The sequence below is a fragment of the Notothenia rossii genome, assembly GCF_949606895.1.
Source record: "Notothenia rossii genome assembly, contig: scaffold_64, whole genome shotgun sequence".
In the NCBI taxonomy this organism is placed as follows: domain Eukaryota; kingdom Metazoa; phylum Chordata; class Actinopteri; order Perciformes; family Nototheniidae; genus Notothenia; species Notothenia rossii.
Window position 1 is genome coordinate 233,219 of NW_027639736.1, and position 17,521 is coordinate 250,739.

Consider the following 17,521-nt stretch of genomic DNA (forward strand, 5'->3'; position numbering starts at 1 on the left):
AGGCTTCTGCAGGGAGCCCTGATGTCTACTAATCAACAGATTAGTGGCAGCCAGCTTAATTACCGGCTCTGCTTCCTCGGAGGCTCTTGCGGAGCAGACCAGGAGCGGGGGAGCCTCACTCCCCTTTGACTTGCCGCTGGGAGACCCTGTCTCTGGGGTGGCGGGGGAGCGGAGACGTGGGACGGAGCCCCTGCAGCCGGCGCCGCGGCTGCAGTCCCCCTAGGATGCCACCTATCGCCGGTAGCGCTGTGGTGACGGAGAGGGGGAAAGCATGTTCGGCCGCAAAGCTGGCACCCTGCTCCGACTCTGTCTCCCCCATCCGAGGGAGAGGAGGGAGGGGAGAACCGAACGGTGAACCGTGGAGAGAGGCGGGGTAGCAGTTGTCGGATTGCTTCCCGGCACTCGGCCCCAGGGACACGAGGCCCCGTCCGCGGGCTCGTAAGCCTGGACGGGCGACTCGTCCTCCTCGGCCGCAGCAGCAAGAGCGTCCGCTCTCCGCTTCCTGTCGCCCGAGGGGAGACGGGCGCAGTGTGTGAATGCTACCTGCTGGTTTAGAGCCGCGTACGCGTGCTCTGACCCCAGGCAGGATTCGCATATTGTGTGCTGGTCATAACTCATTATGAACCCAGAGCCACATGAGGGACAATCTCTCACACAATTGTTACTCATGTTTACTCTGCAATTGAAGTGTCTCTTGTGCTTCATTAACGGGGTGCTGAAGAAAAGAGGGAGCAGATTGTCGGGCCTCCTTCCCTATTTATACCGGAAGGAGCCCGAGGGTGGGGCCCACATTGCGGGTGGGCGTGGACTACAAGTGTTTCAGTGCTGCGTGGGGGCGCAGGGGGATTACCCAATAGCGATAGCCTTAGAGGGCGAAGCCATATACGAAATAGAAGACAAGACACACACAGGGAAAACAGAATAGCAAAAATAAAACCATGATATAAAACTAAAATCATGACACAGACAGACAGAGAGACATACAGAAAGACAGACAGAGAGAGAGAGAGACAGAGAGAGAGTCAAACGCATTATAACACAATGTAAAGACAACTATTTACAACATTGGGAAGAAGAAACTAAAAGCCAAAGTAGATTAGAATGTTACCTGGCTCTAAACAGAGAGTATGAGCTGGCAGAGTATCTCTCTACTGTCAGAGATAGAAAGCAGAGACAGATCCTAACCAAGTACAGGCTCAGTGACCACAAACTGCCAATCGAAACAGGAAGACTCAAAAGATCCTGGCAACCAAAAGAGAACAGAACATGTGGTCACTGTACGACAGGTGAGACTGAGACAGAGATGCACTTCCTCCTGAAGTGCCAAACATTCAACCAAGTAAGGAGCATTTATTGGAACAAGTTGAACTCTGTAATCCCAGGTTTCAAGGAGGTTGATGACCTCTCAAGACTGAGAGTACTCCTAGGAGAAGGAGACAAGGCACACCTTGCTGCCCAATATGTATACACATGCCACAACCTGAGGGACAGTGAATGAGACACACACACACACACACACACACACACACACACACACACACACACACACACACACACACACACACACACACACACACACACACACACACACACACACGTGTTGAAATGTAATTGTATCACTGTATATATATATCATCAATAATATGTAAACATTTGAAATGTATGTTAATGTTGTTAATTATTTTGTATTGTGATGCTTTGGCAACATTGTTTAATTTAACTTTCATGCCAATAAAGCCCCTTTGAATTGAATTGAATTGAATTGAGAGACAGGCAGACAGAGAGAGAGAGAGAGAGAGAGAGAGAGAGACAGAGAGACAGACAGACAGACAGACAGACAGACAGACAGACAGCAGACAGACAGACAGACAGACAGACAGACAGACAGCAGACAGACAGCAGACAGACAGACAGACAGACAGACAGACAGACAGACAGACAGACAGCAGACAGACAGACAGACAGACAGACAGACAGACAGACAGACAGACAGCAGACAGACAGACAGCAGACAGACAGCAGACAGACAGACAGACAGACAGACAGCAGACAGAGAGACAGCAGACAGACAGACAGACAGACAGACAGACAGACAGACAGACAGACAGACAGACAGACAGACAGACAGACAGACAGACAGACACACACACACACACACACACACACACACACACACACACACACACAGATAATACTTATAATAATAATAATAACCATAACAATGATATAATACTATTTATAGTATTAGGTAGCTTCAAATAAAGCTTTGTAATCATATCTAAACAGCTTTTGAACTGACGCCCTGCCTTTACCACCTCTGACCAATGGGGGGCATTAGAGCACCACCTTCACTCTGCCGCAATACAGCAGCAGAAGAAGAAGAGCAGTGTTTTGTTTCTGGAAGCAGAAGAAGAAGAGTTTGTTTTCAGCGGAAGAAGAAGAGTTTGTTATCAGCACAAGAAGAAGAAGGTTCGTCATATGTAATTCTTTATTACAGTTATTACACAGATATTACACATACATATTAATGAACACAGGTATCTGAAGATTTCTGCTACGTTTCTGCCCGCTGTTAGCATTAGCCTGTTAGCTGTGTTTCCGGTCTCTGAACCAACTGACTCCTCAGTAGACTTACGGTCAGTAACGGTCACTAACGGTAACCGTCACTAACGGTCGTTAACGGTCACTAACGATCGGTAACCATCACTAACGGTCGGTAACGGTCTGTAACCGGAACCAGGCGCAGTGACCGGTGGTTTATCAGAGGAACACAGAGGATCTCTAACAGGATGACGTCACTCTGTCGTCCTCTCTCCCTCTGATGTCTGTCATCAAGTATTAATAATAATAATAATAACCTCTTGAAACATTCACGGGATCAGAATTGAGTATAAGCCGTGTAACAACACTTTGTCAAGTGGACAAAGAGTCATATCGGTATCGGCAAGTACCCACATGTAAGTACTTGTACCCACTACCCACATGTAAGTACTTGTACCCACATGTAAGTACTTCACATGTAAGTACTTGTACCCACATCTAAGTACTTGCACCCACATCTAAGTACTTGTACCCACATCTAAGTACTTGTACCCACATGTAAGTACCTGCACCCACATCTAAGTACTTGTACCCACATGTAAGTACTTGTACCCACATGTAAGTACTTGTACCCACATGTAAGTACTTGTACCCACATGTAAGTACTTGCTTCCACATGTAAGTACTTGCATCCACATGTAAGTACTTTCACCCACATGTCAGTACTTGTACCCACATGTAAATACTTGTGCTTGTACTCGGTCTGAATACTAGTGGTATCTGTGCATCCCCATTAATATCTGCTGTTTGTTCTGACAGATGTATTACTATCGATATGACAGTGCTGAGGTCAGCTGCTGCTACAAATACCTCATGTTCAGCTACAACATAATCTTCTGGGTGAGTACCTGTTCACATGTACACCTGTTCACCTGTTCACATGTACACCTGTCCACATGTACACCTGTTCCCCTGTACACCTGTTCACATGTAAAACTGTTCATCTGTACACCTGTTTACATGTAAAACTGTTCATCTGTACACCTGTTCACATGTACAACTGTTCACCTGTTCACATGTACACCTGTTCACCTGTATACCTGTTCACCTGTATAACTGTTCACCTGTTCACATGTACACCTGTTCACCTCTACACCTGCTCACATGTACACCTGTTCACCTGTTCACATGTACAACTGTTCACCTCTACACCTGCTCACATGTACAACTGTTCACCTGTTCACATGTACAACTGTTCACCTGTTCACATGTACACCTGTTCACCTCTACACCTGCTCACATGTACAACTGTTCACCTGTTCACATGTACACCTGTTCACCTCTACACCTGCTCACATGTACACCTGTTCACCTGTTCACATGTACAACTGTTCACCTCTACACCTGCTCACATGTACAACTGTTCACCTGTTCACATGTACAACTGTTCACCTGTTCACATGTACACCTGTTCACATGTATACCTGTTCACCTGTATAACTGTTCACCTGTTCACATGTACACCTGTTCACCTCTACACCTGCTCACATGTACACCTGTTCACCTGTACACCTGTTCACCTGTACACCTGTTCACATGTACACCTGTTCACCTGTACACCTGTTCACATGTACACCTGTTCACATGTATACCTGTTCACCTGTATAACTGTTCACCTGTTCACATGTACACCTGTTCACCTCTACACCTGCTCACATGTACACCTGTTCACCTGTACACCTGTTCACCTGTACACCTGTTCACCTGACGTTCCCCCGAGTTTCTGTTTCCGGGCCTGACTAATCTCTGGGTGTTTCTGTTGCAGCTGGCAGGAGCTGCTTTTATCGCCGCTGGTTTCTGGGCCTGGAGTGAGAAGGTGCCAACACACTCAGAAATAATATTGACCATCTTTATCTCTAATTTACACATTAAGCAGTTGTTCCCATAAGAAAAACTACTTATGAAATCATGTAATTTCACAGATCATATATTATATATGCTATCACATGATATTAAGTGCGTTGTGGTTTCCAGGGAGTCCTGCTGGATCTGACCCAGGTGACCCAGCTTCACGGGTTCGACCCGGTCTGGCTGGTTCTGGTGGTTGGAGGGGTCACTTTCATCCTGGGCTTCGCCGGCTGCGTGGGAGCTCTGAGAGAAAACATCTGTCTGCTGAAGTTTGTACGTTAAAAACATCAGTCTGCCAGAGTTTGTACGTCTGAAACATCTGTCTGCTAGAGTTTGTACGTTAAAAACATCAGTCTGCTGAAGTTTGTACGTTAAAAACATCAGTCTGCTGAAGTTTGTACGTTAAAAACATCCATCTGCTGAAGTTTGTACGTTAAAAACATCCATCTGCTGAAGTTTGTACGCTAAAAACATCTGTTTGCTGAAGTTTGTACGTTAAAAACATCCGTCTGCTGAAGTTTGTACGTTAGAAATATCCGTCTGCCAGAGTTTGTACGTTAGAAACATCGGTCTGCTGAAGTTTGTAGGTTAAAAACATCCGTCTGCCAGAGTTTGTACGTTAGAAATATCCGTCTGCCAGAGTTTGTACGTTAGAAACATCGGTCTGCTGAAGTTTGTACGTTAAAAACATCCGTCTGCCAGAGTTTGTACGTTAGAAACATCCGTCTGCTGAAGTTTGTACGTTAAAAACATCTGTCTGCCAGAGTTTGTACGTTAAAAACCTCCGTCTGCTGAAGTTTGTACGCGAAAAACATCAGTTTGCTGAAGTTTGTACGTTAGAAACATCCGTCTGCTAGAGTTTTTATGTTAGAAACATCTGTCTGCTGAAGTTTGTACGTTAAAAACATCCGTCTGCTGAAGTTTGTACGCTAAAAACATCTGTCTGCTAGAGTTTGACATCTGTCTGCCAGAGTTTGTACGTTAAAAACATCCGTCTGCTGAAGTTTGTACATTAAAAACATCCATCTGCTGAAGTTTGTACGCTAAAAACATCTGTTTGCTGAAGTTTGTACGTTAAAAACATCGATCTGCTGAAGTTTGTACGTTAAAAACATCCGTCTGCCAGAGTTTGTACGTTAGAAACATCCGTCTGCTGAAGTTTGTACGTTAAAAACATCTGTCTGCCAGAGTTTGTACGTTAGAAACATCTGTCTGCTAAAGTTTGACATCCGTCTGCTAGAGTTTGTACGTTAGAAATATCAGTCTGCTGAAGTTTGTACGCTAAAAACATCCGTCTGCCAGAGTTTGTACGTTAAAAACATCCATCTGCTGAAGTTTGTACGCTAAAAACATCTGTCTGCTAGAGTTTGACATCTGTCTGCCAGAGTTTGTACGTTAAAAACCTCCGTCTGCTGAAGTTTGTACGCGAAAAACATCAGTTTGCTGAAGTTTGTACGTTAGAAACATCCGTCTGCTAGAGTTTTTATGTTAGAAACATCTGTCTGCTGAAGTTTGTACGTTAAAAACATCCGTCTGCTGAAGTTTGTACGCTAAAAACATCTGTCTGCTAGAGTTTGACATCTGTCTGCCAGAGTTTGTATGTTAAAAACATCCTTCTGCTGTAGTTTGTACGTTAAAAACATCCGTCTGCTGAAGTTTGTACGTTAAAAACATCCGTCTGCTGTAGTTTGTACGTTAGAAATATCCGTCTGCTGAAGTTTGTACGTTAGAAATATCAGTCTGCTGAAGTTTGTACGTTAGAAATATCCGTCTGCTGAAGTTTGTACGTTAAAAACATCCGTCTGCTGAAGTTTGTACGTTAGAAATATCAGTCTGCTGAAGTTTGTACGTTAAAAACATCTGTCTGCTGAAGTTTGTACGTTAGAAATATCCGTCTGCCAGAGTTTGTACGTTAGAAACATCTGTCTGCTGAAGTTTATACGTTAAAAACATCCATCTGCTGAAGTTTGTACGTTAGAAATATCCGTCTGCCAGAGTTTGTACGTTAGAAACATCTGTCTGCTGAAGTTTGTACGTTAAAAACATCTGTCTGCTGAAGTTTGTACGCTAAAAACATCCGTCTGCTGGAGTTTGTACGTTAAAAACATCTTTCTGCTGAAGTTTGTACGCTAAAAACATCTTTCTGACAGAGTTTGTACGTTAGAAACATCCGTCTGCTGAAGTTTGTACGTTAGAAATATCCGTCTGCTGAAGTTTGTACGTTAGAAACATCAGTCTGCTGAAGTTTGTACGCTAAAAACATCCGTCTGCTAGAGTTTGTACGTTAAAAACATCTTTCTGCCAGAGTTTGTACGTTAGAAACATCTGTCTGCTGAAGTTTGCACATTAAAAACATCTGTCTGCTGAAGTTTGTACGCTAAAAACATCCGTCTGCTAGAGTTTGTACGTTAAAAACATCTTTCTGACAGAGTTTGTACGTTAGAAACATCCGTCTGCTGAAGTTTGTACGTTAGAAACATCCGTCTGCTGAAGTTTGTACGTTCAAAACATCCGTCTGCTGAAGTTTGTACGTTCAAAACATCCGTCTGCTGAAGTTTGTACGTTAGAAACATCCGTCTGCTGAAGTTTGTACGTTCAAAACATCCGTCTGCTGAAGTTTGTACGTTAAAAACATCCGTCTGCTGAAGTTTGTACGTTCAAAACATCCGTCTGCTGAAGTTTGTACATTAAAAACATCCGTCTGCTGAAGTTTGTACGTTAGAAACATCCGTCTGCTGAAGTTTGTACGTTCAAAACATCCGTCTGCTGAAGTTTGTACGTTAAAAACATCCGTCTGCTGAAGTTTGTACGTTAAATGTTGGAATGGTGTTGGTGTTTCTCGGACAGTTTTCGGGTGTGATCGGCTTCATCTTCGTGCTGGAGCTAACGGCGGCGGTGCTAGCGGTGGTTTTCCAGAGTCAGGTCAGAGATTGGATCAACGACTTCTTCCTGGCGAACGTCAAAGCGTACCGAGACGACATCGACCTGCAGAACCTCATCGACTCCCTGCAGAGGATGGTAATGGCTGTTAACTTTCTGAGTAAAGATCTGCGGTTCTCCCACAGAACCTCTGCAGGAACCCTCAGTCTCTGCTTTGTCCCACAGAACCACTGCTGTGGAGCGCAGGAGCCGGACGACTGGGACCAGAACGTGTACTTCAGCTGCAACGGGACGCATCGCAGCAGAGAGAAGTGTGGGGTTCCTTTCTCCTGCTGCAACGCAGACCCCTCAGTGAGTCCAGATCATCAGCTGATCTCCCTGCAGATCATCTCCCTGCAGATCGTTAGGCATCTACCTGCAGATCGTTAGGCATCTACCTGCTGATCGTTAGACATCTACCTGCTGATCGTTAGACATCTACCTGCTGATCGTTAGACATCTACCTGCTGATCGTTAGACATCTACCTGCTGATCGTTAGACATCTACCTGCTGATCGTTAGACATCTACCTGCTGATCGTTAGACATCTACCTGCTGATCGTTAGACATCTACCTGCACCAGTGTTCCCGTTAGCCGGTAATTGCCGGACTATGATCGATAAATCTAAATCTCTCCGGTCAAAGTGTCCGCCTGTCCGGTCAAAATAATTTCCCCTTAGCGCAATACCGCATCGCAACTTGCGCCACTTATGTGACAGACAAGAAGAGTCAATTCTAATGTCTAACACGTAATGTGGAGAAAGAGATGTCCTGTAGGGGTTGATTGTGCGTTGATCTGTTGGTAATGCCTCGGGGTTCCGGTGGGCCTGTAAACAAATGCATAATGCTGCGCTATACTTTGTGGCCTCACCCGGTTGCATAGCAACAGTTATTGTTTAGGTGTCTTTTAATAAGCAGGTAGTCATATGGTTAGCTAGAACTAGCTGGATCTGATCGATATGGACATAAACGAGAGTGAAGTCTAATCTGACGGGAGAGAGAGATCAGCTGCTGCTGACGAGTCCACACGCAGCACTGCATGATCACATGCAGCGGTGAGCGGAGCAACACACACTTCAGGTTAGAATATCACACGTAGCTATTTAAATCACCTCTCAAACTACCGTAACTACTTATAGATATGTTTAGTTTCACTGTTAGGTCACTCATTACTGATCCGCGAGCTGCATGATACTGACGGGCTGTCAGGAGAGGGAGAGCGCTCCGTTTATTATTCCCGTGTTATTGTAAATTACTGTACACTTTTGAATGATGTACATATTTGATATCGAATCATATCAATTTGTTTTAAAGCTCAATAAATAACAAAGAAGACCCTTGACCGGCACTTTTCAAATTTTGTCCGGAAGATTTCAACCTTAACGGACATGTTGACCAGCGAAAAAATATTCTAACGGGAACTCTGACCTGCAGATCGTTAGACATTTACCTGCAGATCGTTACACACGCCCCTCTTCTCTTTGTTTCAGGACTCAGTGGTGAACACTCAGTGCGGCTACGACGTGAGAAACATACCAAACAAGGTGAGGTAATTTCCTGTTACTGTAACTCCCTGTTTGTAACACTGTGTATTAACTCTGTGTGTGTGTGTGTGTGTGTGTGTGTGTGTGTGTGTGTGTGTGTGTGTGTGTGTGTGTGTGTGTGTGTGTGTGTGTGTGTGTGTGTGTGTGTGTGTGTGTGTGTGTGTGTGTGTGTGTGTGTGTGTGTGTGTGTGTGTGTGTGTGTGTGTGTGTGTGTGTGTGTGTGTGTGTGTGTGTGTGTGTGTGTGTGTGTGTGTGTGTGTGTGTGTGTGTGTGTGTGTGTGTGTGTGTAGATAGAATGGAGTGAGCACATCTACACAAAAGGCTGCATCTCTGCTCTCGAGGACTGGTTACCTGGAAACCTGTACACCGTGGCAATCGTCTTCGTCGTCATCTCCCTGCTACAGGTACTTATACTCATATTCACTCTAATGGTGCTTTCACACCGGACGCGATGCGAATATTCGCTTCGGTCTAAACGCTCGCGTTTCACCGCGGCTGCCAGCTGTGTTACTCGCGTCATTCAAACAAGACGCGCTGGCTCGGGAACTACAACTACAACAAAATGAACATATTTTACCGTGATTAAATATTAATACACGTTTCTAAATGATGCTGAAGTAACAACATACTGATACCGGTTAGTAAAAACCATGAATTAATGCTTTGACAAGTCTGCAGACAGACGGCAGGCGAAAAGCCTTTTAAAATGCGTGTTTTCTGAATGGAGATCGGCTAAGCTAACGTTGTATATGCTCCGACCGTCCACACTCACAACAACGGCCTACAGACATAAATAAAGCAGTGACTGTATTCTCCATGACACAGACAGTCTGTGGTTTGGACTTGTTTAACTTTTGTACAGTTTCTGAACAGATATGAGGAGCTGTGAGATCTGTGTGCTCACTGCTAACAGCTAACGGCTGATGTTTTCCGGTTGAACGTCAGTGATGGCAGGCTGAGATCCTCACCGCTGATTGGCTACTGCGAGATCGCGTCACGTGAATATGACGCTCGAGTTGAAAAAATTGAACTCGAGCGTTTGTCACGGCCCCCTTCAATCGCCTCAATCACGCCGCGGAATTCGCGTCCACCGCTTTATGCTTGCCGTCGGAGCCAATTCGCGTCTGTCCGCGTCTCTGCTTTGACTTCACATGTAATCGCGCCCCCCCCCCAAACATCGCATCGCGTCCGGTGTGAACGCACCATTATACTTATAATCATGCTTATGCAGCTGCAAGTTAACCAGCTGCACGTCAACCAGCTGCACGTTAACCAGCTGCCCGTTAACCAGCTGCCCGTCAACCAGCTGCACGTCAACCAGCTGCAAGTTAACCAGCTGCCAGCTGCACGTCAACCAGCTGCACGCCAACCAGCTGCACGTTAACCAGCAGCAAGTCAACCAGCTGTAAGTTAACCAGCTGCACGTTAACCAGCTGCACGTCAAGCAGCTGCACGTTAACCAGCTGCACGTCAACCAGCTGCACGTCAACCAGCTGCACGTCAACCAGCTGCACGTTAACCAGCTGCACGTTAACCAGCTGCACGTCAACCAGCTGCAAGTTAACCAGCTGCACGTCAACCAGCTGCAAGTTAACCAGCTGCACGTCAACCAGCTGCAAGTTAACCAGCTGCAAGTTAACCAGCTGCAAGTTAACCTGCACGTCAACCAGCTGCACGTTAACCAGCTGCCAGCTGCACGTCAACCAGCTGCACGTAAATCAGCTGCACGTTAACCAGCTGCACGTCAACCAGCTGCAGGTTAACCAGCTGCACGTCAACATGCTGCATGTTAACCAGCTGCAAGTTAACCAGCTGCCAGTTGCACTTTAACCAGCTGCACGTCAACCAGCTGCACGTTAACCAGCTGTAAGTTAACCAGCTACCAGCTGCACGTTAACCAGCTGCACGTCAACCAGCTGCACGTTAACAGTTGCACCTCGACCAGCTGCACGTCAACCAGCTGCAAGTCAACCAGCTGCAAGTAAACCAGCTGCAAGTTAACCAGCTGCACGTCAACCAGCTGCAAGTTAACCTGCTGCACGTTAACCAGCTGCCAGTTAACTAGCTGCCAGCTGCACGTCAACCAGCTGCAAGTTAACCAGCTGCACGTCAACCAGCTGCACGTCAACCAGCTGCACATTAACCAGCTGCACGTAAATCAGCTGCACGTTAACCAGCTGCACGTTAACCAGCTGCACGTCAACCAGCTGCAAGTTAACCAGCTACCAGCTGCAAGTTAACCAGCTGCCAGCTGCACGTTAACTTGCAGCTGCACGTCAACCAGCTGCAAGTTAACCAGTTGCAAGTTAACCAGTTGCAACTCAACCTGCACGTCAACCAGCTGCACGTCAACCAGCTGCAAGTTAACCAGCTGCCAGCTGCACGTTAACCAGCTGCACGTCAACCAGCTGCACGTCAACCAGCTGCACGTTAACCAGCTGCAAGTTTACCAGCTGCACGTTAACCAGCTGCCAGCTGCACGTTAACCAGCTGCCAGCTGCACGTTAACCAGCTGCACGTAAATCAGCTGCACGTTAACCAGCTGCACGTCAACCAGCTGCACGTTAACCAGCTGCACGTTAACCCGCTGCCAGCTGCACGTCAACCAGCTGCAAGTTAACCAGTTGCAACTCAACCTGCACGTCAACCAGCTGAACGTCAACCAGCTGCAAGTTAACCAGCTGCCAGCTGCACGTTAACCAGCTGCACGTCAACCAGCTGCACGTCAACCAGCTGCACGTCAACCAGCTGCACGTTAACCAGCTGCAAGCTGCACGTCAACCAGCTGCACGTCAACCAGCTGCACGTTAACCAGCTGCCAGCTGCACGTCAACCAGCTGCACGTTAACCAGCTGCACGTCAACCAGCTGCAGGTTAACCAGCTGCACGTCAACCAGCTGCACGTTAACCAGCTGTAAGTTAACCAGCTACCAGCTGCACGTTACCAGTTGCACGTCGACCAGCTGCCAGCTGCACGTCAACCAGCTGCAAGTTAACCAGCTGCAAGTCAACCAGCTGCCAGTTAACCTGCTGCACGTTAACCAGCTGCCAGTTAACCAGCTGCAAGTCAACCAGCTGCCAGTTAACCTGCTGCACGTTAACCAGCTGCACGTCAACCAGCTGCAAGTTAACCAGTTGCAACTCAACCTGCACGTCAACCAGCTGAACGTCAACCAGCTGCAAGTTAACCAGCTGCCAGCTGCACGTTAACCAGCTGCACGTCAACCAGCTGCACGTCAACCAGCTGCACGTCAACCAGCTGCAGGTCAACCAGCTGCACGTTAACCAGCTGTAAGTTAACCAGCTACCAGCTGCACGTTAACCAGCTGCACGTCAACCAGCTGCACGTCAACCAGCTGCAGGTTAACCAGCTGCAGGTCAACCAGCTGCACGTTAACCAGCTGTAAGTTAACCAGCTACCAGCTGCACGTTAACCAGCTGCACGTCAACCAGCTGCACGTTACCAGTTGCACGTCGACCAGCTGCCAGCTGCACGTCAACCAGCTGCAAGTTAACCAGCTGCAAGTCAACCAGCTGCAAGTTAACCAGCTGCACGTCAACCAGCTGCAAGTTAACCTGCTGCACGTTAACCAGCTGCCAGTTAACCAGCTGCCAGCTGCACGTCAACCAGCTGCAAGTTAACCAGCTGCACGTCAACCAGCTGCACGTCAACCAGCTGCACGTTAACCAGCTGCACGTTAACCAGCTGCACGTAAATCAGCTGCACGTTAACCAGCTGCACGTTAACCAGCTGAACGTCAACCAGCTGCACGTTAACCAGCTGCACGTTAATCAGCTGCACGTTAACCAGCTAAACGTCAACCAGCTGCACGTCAACCAGCTGCAAGTTAACCAGCTACCAGCTGCACGTTAACCAGCTGCACGTTAACCGGCTGCAAGTTAACCAGCTGCCAGCTGCACGTTAACTTGCAGCTGCACGTCAACCAGCTGCAAGTCAACAAGCTGTAAGTAAACAAGCTGTAAGTAAACCAGCTGCACGTTAACCAGCTGCCAGCTGCACGTTAACCAGCTTCACGTTAACCAGCTGCACGTTAACCAGCTGCACGTCAACCAGCTGCACGTCAACAAGCTGTAAGTAAACCAGCTGCACATTAACCAGCTGCACGTCAACCAGCCGCACGTTAACCAGCCGCACGTTAACCAGCTGCACGTCGACCAGCTGCACGTGGACCAGCTGCACGTTAACCAGCTGCACGTGGACCAGCTGCACGTTAACCAGCTGAGGTGTCTCCACCCATCCTTAATTCCGGCTGTTACACCAGACGTATACCTAGACTGCTTCTCTACAATAGACTATCAGCAACTAACTTCAATTATGTGTTCTTCTAAACTGTCTACCTGTGTCTTAGACCCTACGCCATACAAGCTGTTTGAAGAAATGTTCCCCCTAAACAGACATGTAATAACATGTCTGTTTCCCTGTGGTCAGATGGTGTAATAACATGTCTGTTTCCCTGTGGTCGGATGGTGTAATAACATGTCTGCTTCCCTGTGGTCAGATGGTGTAATAACATGTGTTTCCCTGTGGTCAGATGGTGTAATAACATGTTTCCCTGTGGTCAGATGGTGTAATAACATGTCTGTTTCCCTGTGGTCGGATGGTGTAATAACATGTCTGTTTCCCTGTGGTCAGATGGTGTAATAACATGTGTTTCCCTGTGGTCAGATGGTGTAATAACATGTTTCCCTGTGGTCAGATAGTGTAATAAAATGTCTGTTTCCCTGTGGTCATATGGTGTAATAACATGTTTCCCTGTGGTCAGATGGTGTAATAACATGTCTGTTTCCCTGTGGTCAGATGGTGTAATAACATGTTTCCCTGTTGTCAGATGGTGTAATAACATGTCTGTTTCCCTGTGGTCAGATGGTGTAATAACATGTTTCCCTGTTGTCAGATGGTGTAATAACATGTTTCCCTGTGGTCAGATGGTGTAATAACATGTTTCCCTGTGGTCAGATGGTGTAATAACATGTTTCCCTGTGGTCAGATGGTGTAATAACATGTCTGTTTCCCTGTGGTCAGATGGTGTAATAACATGTTTCCCTGTGGTCAGATGGTGTAATAACATGTCTGTTTCCCTGTTGTCAGATGGTTTAATAACATGTTTCCCTGTGGTCAGATGGTGTAATAACATGTCTGTTTCCCTGTTGTCAGATGGTTTAATAACATGTCTGTTTCCCTGTTGTCAGATGGTTTAATAACATGTCTGTTTCCCTGTTGTCAGATGGTTTAATAACATGTCTGTTTCCCTGTTGTCAGATGGTGTAATAACATGTCTGTTTCCCTGTGGTCAGATGGTGTAATAACATGTTTCCCTGTGGTCAGATGGTGTAATAACATGTCTGTTTCCCTGTTGTCAGATGGTTTAATAACATGTCTGTTTCCCTGTTGTCAGATGGTGGGGATCTACCTGGCCAGGACTCTGATCTCGGACATCGAGAAGGTCAAGTTCAACTACTGAAGCCTACCTGCAGGGGGCGGGGCCTAACACATGGTGCGGGGCCTCGGTCAGGTGTTATTGGACGGGTCTTCCGTCAGTCGTGCCTTCTTCACTTCCTGAGTCCTGATGATCTCAAACTGCAGCTCTAACGCTTCCTGTGGACCATTTATTAACCAGAGTGACTTTCTGCTCAGTGCCTCTTCCTCCTCTTCCTCCTCTCCTTCTTCAGGTTGATCTCTGGTCTTCTTCTGTGGTTTCTGTTTTATTGGAGTCCGTGTTTTGGAGGCGGGGCCAGGGCCATGTGGAGCTCTGTGATTGGACGTTCAGGAACCACAGAAAAATAACCAGTTTGCGATTAAAACTTTATTGACACTGGATTCACGGTGACGAGCTTTGAATGATTTAGTTTTAGTTTAAATGTTTTGTATAAAGTTTTCAGGATGTTTGAGCCAATCAGATCAAAGGTGGTATTGTTAAAATGTTTTATTTTAATGATCTGAATACTTTAATCCGTATGTTTGAAACTGTTTTTTATTAAAGTGAATTTCTATGTCTTTTTATAAGCAGCAAAATAAATGAAGTGTCTGAGAGTTTGTGAGTTTTTTAAACGTATAGGCAGCGTGTTTTAAACTTATAGGAAGCATGTTTTAAACGCATAGGAAGCGTGTTTTAAACGCATAGGAAGCATGTTTTAAACGTATAGGAAGCGTGTTTTAAACGCATAGGAAGCGTGTTTTAAACGCATAGGAAGCATGTTTTAAACGTATAGGAAGCATGTTTTAAACGCATAGGAAGCATGTTTTAAACGTATAGGAAGCGTGTTTTAAACGTATAGGCAGCGTGTTTTAAACTTATAGGAAGCATGTTTTAAACGTATAGGAAGCGTGTTTTAAACGCATAGGAAGCGTGTTTTAAACGTATAGGAAGCATGTTTTAAACGTATAGGAAGCGTGTTTTAAACGTATAGGAAGCGTGTTTTAAATGCATAGGAAGCATGTTTTAAACGTATAGGAAGCGTGTTTTAAACGCATAGGAAGCGTGTTTTAAACGTATAGGAAGCATGTTTTAAATGCATAGGAAGCATGTTTTAAACGTATAGGAAGCGTGTTTTAAATGCATAGGCAGCGTGTTTTAAACGCATAGGAAGCATGTTTTAAACGCATAGGAAGCATGTTTTAAATGCATAGGAAGCATGTTTTAAACGTATAGGAAGCGTGTTTTAAATGCATAGGCAGCGTGTTTTAAACGCATAGGAAGCATGTTTTAAACGCATAGGCAGCGTGTTTTAAACGCATAGGAAGCATGTTTTAAACGTATAGGAAGCGTGTTTTAAACGCATAGGCAGCGTGTTTTAAACGCATAGGAAGTGTGTTTTAAACGCATAGGAAGCGTGTTTTAAACGCATAGGCAGCGTGTTTTAAACGCATAGGAAGCATGTTTTAAACGTATAGGAAGCGTGTTTTAAACGTATAGGAAGCATGTTTTAAACGTATAGGAAGCATGTTTTAAACGCATAGGCAGCGTGTTTTAAACGCATAGGAAGCATGTTTTAAACGTATAGGAAGCGTGTTTTAAACGCATAGGCAGCGTGTTTTAAACGCATAGGAAGCATGTTTTAAACGTATAGGAAGCATGTTTTAAACGTATAGGAAGCATGTTTTAAACGCATAGGAAGCGTGTTCTAAACGCATAGGCAGCGTGTTTTAAACGCATAGGCAGCGTGTTTTAAACGCATAGGAAGTGTGTTTTAAACGCATAGGAAGCGTGTTTTAAACTTATAGGAAGCGTGTTTTAAACGCATAGGAAGTGTGTTTTAAACGCATAGGAAGCGTGTTCTAAACGCATAGGAAGCGTGTTTTAAACGCATAGGCAGCGTGTTTTAAACTTATAGGAAGCGTGTTTTAAACGCATAGGCAGCGTGTTTTAAACTTATAGGAAGCGTGTTTTAAACGCATAGGAAGCGTGTTTTAAACGCATAGGAAGCGTGTTTTAAACGCATAGGAAGCATGTTTTAAACGCATAGGAAGCGTGTTTTAAACGCATAGGAAGCATGTTTTAAACGTATAGGAAGCGTGTTTTAAACGCATAGGGAGCGTGTTTTAAACGCATAGGAAGCGTGTTTTAAACGCATAGGAAGCATGTTTTAAACGTATAGGAAGCGTGTTTTAAACGCATAGGAAGCGTGTTTTAAACGCATAGGAAGCGTGTTTTAAACGTATAGGAAGCGTGTTTTAAACGCATAGGAAGCGTGTTTTAAACGCATAGGAAGCGTGTTTTAAACGCATAGGAAGCGTGTTTTAAACGCATAGGAAGCGTGTTTTAAACGTATAGGAAGCGTGTTTTAAACGCATAGGAAGCGTGTTTTAAACGTATAGGAAGCGTGTTTTAAACGCATAGGAAGCGTGTTTTAAACGCATAGGCAGCGTGTTTTAAACGCATAGGCAGCGTGTTCTAAACGCATAGGAAGCGTGTTTTAAACGCATAGGAAGCGTGTTCTAAACGCATAGGAAGCGTGTTTTAAACGTATAGGAAGCATGTTTTAAACGTATAGGAAGCGTGTTTTAAACGTATAGGAAGCATGTTTTAAACGTATAGGAAGCGTGTTTTAAACGCATAGGAAGCGTGTTTTAAACGCAGAGGAAGCGTGTTTTAAACGTATAGGAAGCGTGTTTTAAACGCATAGGAAGCATGTTTTAAACGTATAGGAAGCGTGTTTTAAACGCATAGGAAGCGTGTTTTAAACGCATAGGCAGCGTGTTTTAAACGCATAGGCAGCGTGTTCTAAACGCATAGGAAGCGTGTTTTAAACGCATAGGCAGCGTGTTCTAAACGCATAGGAAGCATGTTTTAAACGTATAGGAAGCGTGTTTTAAACGTATAGGAAGCGTGTTTTAAACGCATAGGAAGCGTGTTTTAAACGCATAGGCAGCGTGTTCTAAACGCATAGGAAGCGTGTTTTAAACGCATAGGAAGTGTGTTTTAAACGCATAGGAAGCGTGTTTTAAACGCATAGGCAGCGTGTTCTAAACGCATAGGAAGCGTGTTTTAAACGCATAGGAAGTGTGTTTTAAACGCATAGGAAGCGTGTTTTAAACGCATAGGCAGCGTGTTTTAAACGCATAGGAAGCGTGTTTTAAACGCATAGGA

General features: G+C 45.4%; 1 protein-coding gene across 2 annotated transcripts; it reads left to right on the forward strand.

Annotated features, from left to right (window-relative positions):
• The first annotated feature begins 2,338 nt into the window (after positions 1-2,338).
• On the forward strand, positions 2,339-14,964 carry tspan14 (tetraspanin 14). Of its 2 annotated transcripts, none has more exons than XM_079695723.1 (9): positions 2,339-2,469; positions 3,361-3,441; positions 4,367-4,417; positions 4,576-4,722; positions 7,297-7,467; positions 7,555-7,680; positions 8,859-8,912; positions 9,203-9,316; positions 14,330-14,964. In XM_079695723.1, the coding sequence occupies exons 2-9, from the start codon at positions 3,361-3,363 to the stop codon at positions 14,393-14,395; spliced, it is 810 nt and encodes a 269-aa protein (XP_079551849.1). In that variant the 5' UTR covers positions 2,339-2,469; the 3' UTR covers positions 14,396-14,964. The 2 variants fall into 2 exon arrangements, with proteins under 2 accessions (XP_079551849.1, XP_079551850.1); XM_079695724.1 differs by lacking the exon at positions 2,339-2,469 and adding an exon at positions 2,499-2,957.
• The last annotated feature ends 2,557 nt before the right edge of the window (positions 14,965-17,521 follow it).